We start from the raw sequence: 13,439 nt of genomic DNA, 5'->3' as shown, positions 1-13,439 counted from the left end.
CAGGGACTTGGAAAGATCACAATTGGAAAATTGGTGAGAAAGACATCTGGGGAAGAAGTATGTGGATAGATCTCTCCAAATGGGCAAAGGATGTGAAGATATTTGTGTCCCATGTAAATGCTCACCAAAAGGTGACTTCAGCTGAGGAGGAGTTCAATAATCAAGTGGATAAGATGACCCGTTCTGTGGACAATCAGCCTCTCTCCCCAGCCATCCCTGTCATTGCTCAATGGGCACATGAACAAAGTGGCCATGGTGGTCGAGATGGAGGTTATGCTTGGGCTCAGCAACACGGGCTTCCACTCACCAAAGCTGACCTGGCTACTGCTGCTGCTGATTGCCAGATCTGCCAACAGCAGAAACAAACACTGAGCCCCAGATATGGCACCATTCCTCGAGGTGACCAGCCAGCAACCTGGTGGCAGGTTGACTACATTGGACCACTTCCTTCGTGGAAAGGACAGCGTTTTGTTCTTACTGGAGTAGATACTTATTCTGGTTATGGATTTGCCTTTCCTGCACGTAATGCCTCTGCTAAAACCACCATTCACGGACTGACAGAATGCCTCATCTATCGTCATGGTATTCCACACAGTATTGCTTCTGACCAAGGAACTCATTTCACAGCCAGAGAAGTACGACAGTGGGCCCACGATCATGGAATTCACTGGTCTTACCACGTTCCCCATCATCCTGAAGCAGCTGGTCTGATAGAAAGATGGAATGGCCTTTTGAAGACGCAGTTACAGCGCCAATTAGGTGGTAACAGCTTGGAAGGCTGGGGCAGAGTTCTTCAGAAGGCAGTATATGCTTTGAATCAGCGCTCGATATATGGTACAGTTTCACCCATAGCCAGGATTCATGGGTCCAGGAATCAAGGGGTGGAAAACGGAATAGTTCCACTTACTATCACTCCTAGTGACCCTCTAGGAAAATTTTTGCTTCCTGTCCCCATAACTCTAGGTTCTGCTGGCCTAGAAGTTTTGGCTCCAGAGAGGGGAGTCCTCCTACCAGGAGCTACAACAAACATTCCATTGAACTGGAAGCTCAGACTTCCCCCTGGTCATTTTGGGCTTCTAATGCCCTTAAACCAACAGGCTAAAAAAGGAATAACAGTGTTAGGAGGGGTGATAGATCCAGATTACCATGGAGAAATTGGATTACCTCTTCACAATGGTGGTAAGCAAGATTATGTCTGGAGTGTAGGAGATCCCTTAGGGCGCCTCTTAGTACTACCATGTCCTGTGATTAAAGTCAATGGGAAACTACAACAGCCTAATCCAAGCAGGATGACAAAGGACGCAGACCCATCAGGAATGAAGGTATGGGTCAATCCTCCAGGAAAAGAGCCAAGACCTGCTGAGGTGCTGGCTGAAGGTGAAGGAAATACAGAATGGGTAGTAGAGGAAGGTAGTTATAAATACCAATTAAGGCCACGTAACCAGTTGCAGAAACGAGGATTATAAAGTAATATGAATGCCCATTGTAAATTTACTAATGCGTTTGCGATTGTACGAGGGATAGTTATATCATGTTAGGCGTATTTACAACCTTGTTATTGTTTCATGTGAACATGAGATATTATTTGTGTCAAGTTGACAAGGGGTGGATTGTAGTGGCTATTCCTGGTTGTCAACTTGACAATATTTGGAATGAACTACAATCCGGAATTGGAAGGCTCACCAGTGACCCTTATCTGGAGGCTTGGAGATCCTTATCTGGATCTTGGTTTGAAGATCTTGAGCCATAGTGGCTATGGATTCCAGAAGATTGAATCTCCGAGTTAAGGAACACACCTTTAATCTGGGCTATGCCTTTCATCTGGGATTAAAGGTGTGTTCCGTTGCCTACTGTAAGTCATCAATAAATTCCTTTACTATTTAGAGACTATTCATAAGTTCTGTGACTCTAGAGAACCCTGACTAATACAGGTACCCTCTTCTGTTCTACCAACCAGACACCTTGCCAGGCCAAGCCTGCTGCTCTACCTCCTCCCTCTCAAAGTCCCCAAAACAAGCTCATCTGTTCCAAGGAAAAGAAAGCCACTCCTCTGTCACTGTCTCTGCTCACACTCTGAGCTACCAACTGTCTCTTGTGATCACCAAGGGACTCAGAAGATGAGCCAACCCTTGCTGACATTCCTCCCTGGTGCTTCAAACTCCTCCTAGAGGAGCTGCTGTCACCAAACATCACCAGGCTACAACCCTGCCCGCCATTCAGCCAGAGATCTCTTGTTGTCTCCCCTGTCCCCATCGCCCTGAGTGCCAGCCTCTGCTAATCCACCCACTAAAGACCCTCCTCTTCCTCCAACCTTTCCTTTCAGCTACGTCTTTCTATGGCCTCAACTGTCACTGCCAAGACTTCAGAAACACATGGAATCCAGTGGCCTAAATGAGAACCCCTAGAAGTCTAATACTCAGTTCACCCACTCATCCTTTAAGCAGTGGCACACAAATGTTCAGCATCACTAAAGCTCTGTACGTTCCCTGTAACCCTGCAAGGCAGGCTGAGCTGTTGCCTTTAATAGTGAAGAAAACAGCCTGACAATTCCAGCACCCGAGAGGATGAGGCAGGAGGATCATAAATGTGAGGCTCGGGCTGGAGAGATGGCTCAGAGGTTAAAAGCACTGACTGCTCTTCTAAAGGTCCTGAGTTCAATTCCCAGCAACCACATGGTGGCTCACAACCATCTGTCATGGGATCTGACGCCCTCTTCTGGTGTGTCTGAAGACAGCAACAGTGTACTCATATACATAAAATAAATAAATCTAAAAAAAAAAAAAAAAAATGTGAGTCCCCCCCTCAGACAAACAAAAGGGAGGGGAGGGAGGGGAGGGGAGGGGAGGGGGGGGAGGGGAGGGGAGGGGAGGGGAGGGAGGGAAGACAAACAGGGTAAACAGAAAGCAGATCCTTAGGAGCTAGGAGGCTGTGGAGGGGCCGCAGTGTAAACTGGGGTCCTCTGACTGCAAACCTGAATGCTTTTCCTTCCCACTTGCTGTTGCTTTCTCTGACTGGCTGTTCTGTTTCTCTTGCTGTCCCCATTCTAATATAGACAGTATTTTGCTTCTGCTTCTATGCATACATAAGCATAACCTTTCATCAGCCCAGCCCTGCTAATCCCAGGTCTTTACGGTGTTCTTTTGCTGCCTAATTTAGGCCCATATTCTACTAAAGAATTTATCTCAGTGAAGCTCGTCTGTGTGCCTCCCCCCTGCCCTGTGCTACCTCCCACAGCCCATCCAGCACAGCACCCACACATGTAAGCTCCCAAAGAAACCATAGTGCACTCGGGAGGAAGAGGCAGGCGGATTTCTGAGTTCGAGGCCAGCCTGGTCTACAAAGTGAGTTCCAGGGCAGCCAGGGCTACACAGAGAAACCCTGTCTCAAAACAAACAAACAACAAACAAAAAAGAAAGAAAGAAAGAAAGAAAGAAAGAAAGAAAGGAAGAAAGAAAGAAACCATAGTGCTTACACTGCCATTTCCACATCAGAATCTCTGAATGACTTTCCAGAACCAACAGAATTCCTTCCAGGTTCAATTCCCTTAAGCCCCGCCCCCGTCATCCTACATCCTTTAACACAGGCTCCCTCTGGGCTCTATCCCAGTGCAAAGGCCCTGGGTTGGGGCTGGAGACTCATCCTAAGTCCTGGACAGTCCTAGCTCTGCCCTCATTTTTCACCCTAGACAGCAGCCGATCAGCATCTGTTCAGAGGCTCCACAAACACCGGCCCCTCCTTGCAACATTTGCCACTTGCCACTCCTTGCTCTTGTGCAAACGTCTTTTTACACACATCTCCCCCCTCCCCCGCCCAGGCTATAGAAGCACCTTGAGGACGGGGAACTATATCTTAACCATTTTCTGATGAATAGTTTTCCTACCTTAAGCACTCAAATGTCTAGAAAATATAAAACAACTGAACCAAGGAGGGGCCGAGGGCAGAGGGCAGAGGGTTCGGAATGACAGCAGAGCTCTAGCGCTGTCTGAACTAGGGAAAACTGCTATCCTCACCAGACTATCTACCTCCCTGCTGCTTTCTAAGCTAGGGCCAGCACCAATGTCACCTTGACCATCAGAGCTCTTGGGTGGTCACATTATCCTGGTCTAGCACGCACCACTTTCATTGTGTTAGGAGTAGACAAAAGCCAAGGAGAAAAGCCAGAGTCCAATTACTAAAGACAGTGCCAGCCCTCATCAGATTTCTGTCCTGCCAGCTCGCTTACCTTTCCCACAACACTCTTCTATACAAGTGACAGCTTCCCAGGCTTTGGGGACATAAGTCTCAGCTCTTTGGCCTGACATTCAAGAACCATAAGCGGACCCTGCCCACCTGTTCAGTATCCCTGGACCTCACATTCTCCTCTCCTTCCTAGAGTACATCTGGCCCTCCAATGCCACCATGCCTCTGGGCATGGGGTTTCCTCGGCCCATCGCCACTGTTCACAGGAAAGCAGCTCCTTTGTGTGGCTGTTGCTGACGCCTGTGTCTCTTGCTGTGCCATCTGTCACTCCACTGATCACCAGGGTTGATTAGGCTGGTCTGGCTGGCTAAGCAGGGATGCCCGCCCTCTCTCAGTGCTCCCTGAGCTGTGCTCAGTAGAAGAGGGCAAAGTTCCCTGACAGAGAACCATTGGCAGTCATGGGTATAATGAGACAACTGTGCTCTCCGCTAGAACCTCCAAATGAGCTCTCAAGCCATGACTTCTTAGAAACAGTCGAGGTCTCTTTGCAAAGCAATTCCATAGTAAATCAGCTACAACCTTGGACCCTGAAAACCTGGCAGTGCTAACACGAACACCTCTGTGCCAAGGGCGCTCCTGGAGTGCTCACGGCACTCACCGGGGCACCGTGGGATCATTATTCATATTTTTGTACTATTTATTTTGAAAGATTTGAGTTCTAATTAAGTGTGTGTGGGAATGGGCACATGAAAGTGCTTGAAAGTATCAGATCCCCAGGAGCTGGAGTTATGGGTGGCTGTGAGCTTCCAAGTGTGCATGGGAACTGAACTTTGAGACCTCTGGAAGAGCAGTGCATACTCCCCAGCTCATTACCTGCATTTTAAGGCAAGGAAAACAGTCAACAGGCAAGCCCAGACCTCCCAGGCTGCAGACCCTAAACCACCGGACCATTACTGACTTGCTTCCTAAAACATTAACCTTAAATGAAGAGCATACAGGCATAGCACAGTCCCCTGGATGGTGTGCATGGTTTTAATATGCTTATCTGGGAAAGATTTCTCCCAGTAAAGTCTCCTTTACTCCAGGGCTACAGTGGAAGGCCCTAGTGGAGGGGTACAACACCTTCACAGGGAAGAAGCTGGAGACGAAGCTGACCTCTGGGGGCCTTGTAATTGACTCAGTCCTGTTTGATGCTCAACTTGTTTAACCAGTTGAGATCTCTCTCTGCCTCCAAAGAATCCAGCAGAAGGAGTTACCAAGATGATGTGTGGCTAATGCTGGGGTGTGCTGCGATGGTCCAGGGAGGATCTGACATCTTCCTTCTGAAGGAGGGTTAATTAGGTATGAGTTGGTGGCAATGGTAAAATTCAGACTGCACTAAAGGATGGGAGAAAAACTCTGCATGGCATGGCAAGGCCAAAGTCAAAGCGTCAAGAATTCACGGCCAGCCCCTTATTTATTTATTTATTTATTTATTTATTTATTTATTTATTTATTTAAAGATTTGTTTATTATATGTAAGTACACTGTAGCTGTCTTGGGATTTGAACTCTAGACGTTCGGAAGAGCAGTCAGGTGCTCTTACCCACTGAGCCATCTCACCAGCCCCCAGGCCAGCCCCTCTTAAACAAACACTTAAACAAATACTGAACAGTCTGGGTCTTTACAGACTCGCCCCACCACTTGTCACAACTGACCTTTATGTGGCTTCCTACAACGCAGGAAGTGACCTATGAGTGGTCTATCTTCTTAGAGCAGGCCAGAGATGCACCTGTCAAGCTTACAGGAGCAATCAATGATTTCTTATCACCAAGTACACAAGCCTTTTCTAAACCAGTGGCACATGGCAATGCTGACTGGCTCCCTCCCTGCCTTGGCAGACGACCCCTTAGCCTATCTCTTGAACCATGCCTTCTTTTAAGTGTAGGGTTGGCAGGAGGGGGAGGAGAAAGGAGATAAGGCAGCAGTCATGGTGGGATTCAGGAACCAAGTCTATGTCCCTGGTTGTCATCTTTGCTCCTTGGGGTTGAGAACCACCAGCTTTATTTTTTTTTATTTGTTTGGTTTTTCATTGCTAGGGATAGAGCGCAGGGCCTTGAACACACTAGGTGAGCCTCTTACTGCTAACCTACAAGCCCAGGGAAACAAATTTTAAGCGCCCCAAAGAACTTGGAAAGCATCAAGATTTGGAAGATCCCTAACACCATAGGTCAAAGAGTTGAAGAACAATTTTTTTTTTCTGCCACTGCAGAAGACTCAGCCAGGCCTAAGAAGCACTGCCTCTGAGCTACTCCTCCGGTCTGCTTTATATTTTTATTTTTAGACAGAATGGTTTGGAATTGGCCATCCTCCTGCCTCAGCCTCCTGAGTGGCAGGATCACAGGCGTGCATTCCCAAGCCTGGCAAAAGGCCTGTAAGAGCTCCTTAACTCAGACTCAGTCTGCCAACCAACTAGTTTCTGCCTTCTGCAAGTCTGCTAAGCAAAGAAAATGGCCCTAATGATGCACACAGGCCCGGCCTGGGCTTCTTGCAAGCGATCCTCAACCACTTCAGTTTTCATTTCAGCAAAGATAATGTTGTAATAAAGATGAAGGTAGTAAGTAGGTTACAGCATTGAGGGTATAAAACTATGAGTGACCGGACGGTGGGATAGGGGCTGGACAAAACCATAGTCTCATCTGGGACATGGGGTCCGCCTTTCTCTAAAACTGTCAGCTCCATTAGAATGAACAAGTAGGTTTAAGGACAACAATCAGAATGGTCATAAGTCTCCAAGCCTCACGAGATCTAGGGGCCAGGAGGGACCTCTGTTATCACAGCTATCCAGACTGAGGGAAGTGTGCGGCCTGGACCACAACAGCTCAACAGAAGGGGGGAATCCTGAGTGTCTTCCCCTTGCTGGTTTCAAGAACCACAGAGATCCCCAACCAAGAAGGAAAGAGAAAGCAGAAAGAACCATAGACAGGGCTGGAGAGGAAGCAGGATTAATTCGAGAGCTAGCCAGGACCTCCTCCCTTACCTTAGACAAGAGGTTTCCTTGCTTAACACTTCAATTCCCTGCATGCCAATGAGGAAACCTGAGGTGGAGAGGAAGCATTTCTAGGGCCCCCTGGGCAGGTGGACCCCCAAATTTGTCCTTACTGCTAACACAGGAACTGATATTCAGTTGCTGGTCCCACCCTCCAGACAGACCTGCAGGTACTACAGTGTGGCCACACAAGAGACACATGAGAGGAAAGGGTGGTGGTGGGGAAATGGGCGCCTAAAAAATTGTTTCAAACCAAGAAAGGAAAACTATGCTCACCTGATCCCTGCCCAATGACATATATGGTCTCTCCGCATCCCTCGTCCATCCTCTCCCACATCTGCCGAAGTAGGCTGTCATACTGCTCTGATGTAGGGCTCACTAGAACCAGCTAGAAGAGAAACCAACAGCCTTAGAACCACACTCACTAGAAAGGGCCACAGCTAAAGCTGGTCAACAGCCTGACCAAAGACCCTGACCATACCCCAGGGCACCCGACTGGGACACAGCTGCGCAGCCCCTTACACACTCACACACTCGCCGTCCCTCCTGAAACAGCCTTGTACGACCCAGACGATATACTGAAACGAGTCTGTGTCTGTGCCACAACCCGTAGGAGGAAAGGCGTACACAGCCCACTTCCTGTAGCTTCACAAGAGGACTGGGAGGGAGAAGACAGTCTGGCACTGTGAGGAAGCTGTCCTGCACTTCTGCGTGGTCTTCTGCCTGCAGTGTGCATCAGGGGGTTCAAGGGCAGATTGTTCACTGACAGCCATGCCCTCCACCCACAGCCCAATGCTCTCGTAATAACAGAAGAATTCTGGTCTACCTTGTCTGTCTCGCTTACTACAGTGAAAACTGCCTGCAGAAGGCTATCTCTGTCAACCAAACCCTACAGCCACCAAGGTTAGTGTTAATAGAACCACAGCTGGGCAAATCCTATCGATAACAAAGTATCAACCACTTACTTGGGAGGCCCGTTACCATGAGGCAAGTGGATTTCCTTCTCTAGCCACGACTATGTGACCTCGAACAAAGAACTTAACCTCCCTGAATCTCAATCTTCTCATCTAGAGAGTAAAATATAAAGCATCTGGGCTAGCTCAAGTCTGTAATACCAGCGCTGGAATACCTGAGGCAAGAAAACTGCTATGAGTCTGAAGCTAGCCTGGGCTATAGAATTAGAGCCCATCTTCAAAACAAAAGCATCCAGGCCAGGCTCAACTAACATGCATTCCAGTTATCTTCAACAAGTCATTTCTTCAAGAACTTTGCATGAGTCTCATACCATTCATCAGTAACTGTGTTTCTTGCTGGAAGCTCTCAGAGCCTTAGCTCCTCTCATTTAGCTATATATAGTGAGGGTATACATACCTAATGTCTACTCTTTTCAAGACTTAAATCTATTCAGTTCACCCTTCTCTCCTCCACACTGTCAGTTTTTGTTTTCAACACATACACACACACTCAATTTCAAAGGATTTCTCCAGCTCCTTGATGAAGTAACAGTTCCTTACTCCAGGCAATTAACTAAAATGGTCAAAGAGGTCCCACCCTCTTCACAGCTCTGTCCCAATTTCCCACTGAGCTTTCAGGTTTCTTCAGCTCCCTGACCATGCACTGACATCTAGTCAGTACATTTCCAACAGGCCATTTGACTCATCAGAGTTTAGAATTGTAACCCAGATGCTGCCAGTGTTACATTGTCTCTAGCATTTTGCTTGGATGGAGGTCTCCCTGAGCTTGGCCACCCTTATGATGGTATTAGAGGCACTAGACAGGACCATCATGACAAAAGATGCTAGTTGGCTTCCAAGGGCCCAGCAGAGATTAGAAGGAGAAAGAACAGTTGGGAATTGCTTACTTAGGTTGGGGGCAAAGGTTCTTTCCAGTTTAGAGCCAAGTTTTATGTAGCATTGCCATCATGAGATGTCACATTTTCAAAGCACCATAAAATCTCCCATCCAAGTAGTAATCAGACCCGAGCCTGCTTAGCTTCCGAGATCAGACGAGATCAGGCTCGTTCAGCATAGTATGACCACAGACATCAAAGCTCCATAAAATCTCTATTGTAATTATCCTACAAAGCGCAGGGGGTGGGGCTGCTCTATCTTCCACCAGCTGCTTTTTAATCCTCACAGGGAATCATCATCTATCTAGTGCAAACATTTAGTGAGTCTCTGATATGCATCTGGGACTATAATGGGTCTTAACATTCTCTTCTAATTTTTTTATTTTTTTTAATTTGCGAGACAGGGCTTCTCTGTGTAGCCCTGGCTGTCCTGGAACTCACTCTGTAGACCAGGCTGGCCTCGAACTCAGAAATCCACCTGCCTCTGCCTCCCAAGTGCTGGGATTAAAGGCACGCACCACCACTGCCCAGCTCTCTTCTAATTTTTGCAACACATCTGCATTTTCTTGATGAGATGCTGGAGAAGTGAGAGGTTAAGAAAGTTTCCTAAGGTCACAGACCCTTTTAATGGCAACAGTTGGAAGGGAAGCCCAGTCCCTCCCTTGGCATCAGTTTCTTTAGTGATGTTTGACACTTTCTAAACACCAGTAACATCTTATAGTTACTTTCTTATTTTCCACAATGCCAAGTAAGTGGTGAGATCTTCATTTCTGCCTACCTTCTCAACACCGCAGAAGATGCTACTTAAAGATGCCCTTCCATATTGCATGAATACAAGAGGTGGCTCCACTCGTAAGTGGCAAGGCTGAGGGTCATGCCTATTTTTTTTTTTAATTATAACAAGGCAGGGTGTGGGAAGGCGACGAGTGCCACGGTGTACGAATCAGTTCTCTCCTTCACTAGGTGAGTCCTGGGGATCGAACTGAGGTTGTCAAACTTAGGAGGCAAGCCCCTTTACCTGCTGAGCCATCTTGTCGGTCCCATCTTTTTATTTTATTTGGGTGGACACGGAAAGAGGACGCTCCTCGGACATCATTCTCGCCGACTGAGCAACTACTTTCTGTTTACTTTCCAGAGACCAGGAAGAGAAACGGCTGCCACCCCTTAGACTGGCTACCTGTCTTCGTGAGTATCCCGCCCCCTGCCCAAGCCACCTTGACACTTGGTCCTCCGGGATGCTCCTAGAAGAGGAAGACCCTGCGTCTCAGGGACCCCCCTCCTGGGGAGGGCGGGCTGATCCACACGGGGACAGGGACACAGGGCGCGCGGCCCGAGTCGGGAACCCCGTTCCACGTGGCGGAGCCAAGTGGCAGCGATCGAGGCGGGAGCGGGAAGCGCGGGAGGCCGGGTGGACGCTGCCCGGTGCGGAGAGTGGGCCCGGGCCCGGCAGGTTCGGGAGAGCGGCAGGTGGGCGGGCTGCATCCCTTCAGCGCTCCCGTGAGCCGTGCCACTGGACAGCCGGCTGCCCGCCGTCGCCTCGGAGACCGTCCGGCCCCTCCGCGTACCCCTGGCCCCGCCGCCGCCTCCCGGGCCTACCTTGCTGGTGAGGTCCAGCTCCGGCTCGCCGTTGAGCGCCTCGCCGTCCTCGCTGCAGTCAGAATCGAAGCCGCCATGGAGTCGGGCCGCGGCCGCGGCGGCCCGAGCCGCCCCCGGAGAGCTAGGCTCGGGGGCGAACATCGAGGCCGGCACCGGCGAGTCGACCGGGGAGCGACTCCGCTCCGCCGCCATCTTTAAGAACTTAAGCTAATTCGCAGCCGGCCGCCCGCCCTCCCTCCCTGGCTCATTTAACTAATTTATGCTCGGCCCCGCCCCTTCTTGTTAGAATAATTTATGCGCGGCTTCCCCGCCTCCCGAGACTGTCACGTATCTCTAGCGGAGACACAGAAGACCCAGTCTCTCATTTACCAATCGTCGCAGCTCTCTCAAATACTTTAATGAATAATTAATGAGACCAAAACCCTAACAACAAACGTCGTAGTGGTCGGGAGCCTTGGTCCCACCTCTAGTGGGGCCAACACAGCGTGCACGCTACCTGCCTGGATCCTTCCCGCCAACGGGAGCGAAGCAGAGGTTTGACTGACTTGACAACAATCCAATGAAAAGAGGCATCCATTCTTTACTCCCCACCTCACTTTCCAGAGGCGGGGCCAGCCTCCAAATCATACTGCAAAACAGTCCCGCCTGGAGCCTCTCAAAATGATGGACAAGGGCGGGACCCAATCTTGTCCTCCCTAAGTCCCGCGCGTCTGGCCGCCGCATACCCAGATAGTAAACTGTGAAATGAGCCTGGCACTCCGAATGATTGAAGGCAGTTGCTGCAACACTGTGTCCGGCGTGCTGGCATGCGCAAGGCAATTTTTATAGTAGAATCGATGCTATGTATTCCAGGAGTGGTAATATTACAGCCGCCAGACCAAGACAATTAATTAAATGCTGACCTCAGGGAGTTCCATTCATGACTCCTCGGAGAGCAACTGAGTGAACAGAAAGATGTTGACAGCCCAAACTCTAGCGTAAATCCCCTCACGTTTTTGGTGAACAGCTGAGCCACAGGTCTAGGATCTGTCAAGGTAGTTTCTTGTGGCTTATTTTTCAGTTGCCACTTGTGGAAAGTCCCAGTCCAAAAAAAAAAAAAAAAACCCGCCGTTCGTGTACCTGAAATTCCCGTTTCAAATGTCTGAAAAATTTAGACTATTAGGTGAGTTCTGTTTTTTACCAAGATCTAATTATGCTGGCTGGACCTGGCCACTCCTCCTGGTAATAGATTAAAAAAAAGAGCAGCCGCCTGAGGAAGTACGAGAAATTTAGGGATTGGACCACAGGATGTATATAGTAAGTAAGGAAAAGGGTACAATATAGCCGTCACCTAATTCGGGGAGAGTCTTGTCCTCATTTTTAACGTACTACCAAGTCTGTGAGCAGATGCTGCTGGAAACCTGACCTTAATGGTTTTTTACTGAGATTTGTTTTTATTTTGTATGAATGGTGTGTGTGTGTGTGTGTGTGTGTGTGTGTGTGTGTGTATGTCTGTGTGCCACCTTTGTGCAGGGCCTGTAGAGTCTAAATGGGGCACCGGAACCCTTTTGGACTAGAGTCGCAGACGATTGTTAGCCTCCATTAGGGTACTGGGAATCCAACCCAGGTCTTCTGAAACTCTGAGCTATATCTCCAGACCCAGAGATTCGGACTCCTAAAGTGAGAGGCAGTCTTGTGGACCGTAACCCTATATCTGTGGATTCTGACAGTATCCCCAAGTATTAAGAATTCAACTGGAGGTTGCTCACTGCTTGGCTGGGGGTGATCAGAGGTGACAGTTGTATTAATTCTATTGCTTCGATTGCTATTTAGCATTGTATGGCCAGAAAAAGTTCAGTTTCAGAATACATTGCTATCTGGCTGGGGGGAAAGACTGTCCTTCTCACTATAGGACTTTGCCTAGAAAGGATATATATTCTGAATACTTGCTTTTCGAATTGAATGTTTTGGAGAATAAATATAAAAAGTAACAGTTGAGAGGTAATTCCTAATCATCTTTACATTCTCTTTCTGAAAACAATTTGGTCCAAGCTCAAACCCTTAATTCACTATAGACATAATGATTTCAAACAACTTGATCGACTTCTTTGGGCTGTATTTTTCTCCCTGAAAAAGAAAAAAAAAGTCTAATTTGCTTAACAATAATTAATTACTCATCAGTTAATTAATAGATGTTTACAATAATTCTGGTTGAACAGCAAGTCCCTAGGAGATAAATCCTATGTAAATACACTGTAACAGTTTGGTAGTTTACACATTACACACACACACACACAAAAAGATAATTCAAAAGTAGTCTAGGTAGAGGATGCCCTATCATGTGGTAATCTCTCAGATGTGTTGCACAATACTGTTGATTGGGGTGATCATGAGGATTAGAGAAACCATTACTTTGAAAGTGCAAATCTGTTGTTTTCCCTAACAAAAATCCGATAGGAAGGCAAGTTAGAAACAGTGACTTAATTTAAACCCATGGGAAACTGTAAATAGTCTGCCTTTGGACACAATGTACTCAGCTAAACTCAAAATACGGAGCTCTAGTTGGTAGAGTGCTTGTCTTGCATTTACCAAGGTTCGATCCCTTGCCCTGAACAAATTGGACATTCTTGGTTACGTAATGAGTTTGAGACCAGCTGAACTAGAGAACACACACGCGCACACACACACACGTCTAAAAAGAAGGATCAGAAGGGAAAAGAAAACACAGAAAGGAAGGCTTGTGACAGCCATCAAGAGAAGGTTGCTGATCAAAAGGGCAGTGGTTTGTGTGAAGTGAACTGGAATACG

General features: G+C 48.0%; 1 protein-coding gene across 2 annotated transcripts in view; it reads right to left on the bottom strand.

Moving 5' to 3' along the window:
* Positions 1–11,750, bottom strand: part of Gtpbp1 (GTP binding protein 1) — a 31,479-nt gene extending 19,729 nt beyond the window's left edge. Inside the window, exons 1-2 of one of the 2 annotated variants that reach the window (NM_013818.2) lie at positions 10,653–10,855; positions 7,484–7,595 (exon numbers count right to left, since the gene is read on the bottom strand). In NM_013818.2, coding sequence (NP_038846.2) covers positions 7,484–7,595; positions 10,653–10,844 — 304 coding nt within the window. In that variant the 5' untranslated portion in view covers positions 10,845–10,855. Of the gene's footprint in view, positions 1–7,483; positions 7,596–10,652 lie in introns of both variants that reach the window. The other variant, XM_006520450.2, reaches the window with a different exon arrangement.
* Between the last annotated feature and the right edge of the window lie 1,689 nt (positions 11,751–13,439).

Source organism: Mus musculus, chromosome 15, assembly GCF_000001635.26.
Source record: "Mus musculus strain C57BL/6J chromosome 15, GRCm38.p6 C57BL/6J".
NCBI classification, from domain to species: domain Eukaryota; kingdom Metazoa; phylum Chordata; class Mammalia; order Rodentia; family Muridae; genus Mus; species Mus musculus.
Note: the sequence above shows the minus strand (reverse complement) of the source record. Positions and strands in the feature narration are given on the sequence as shown.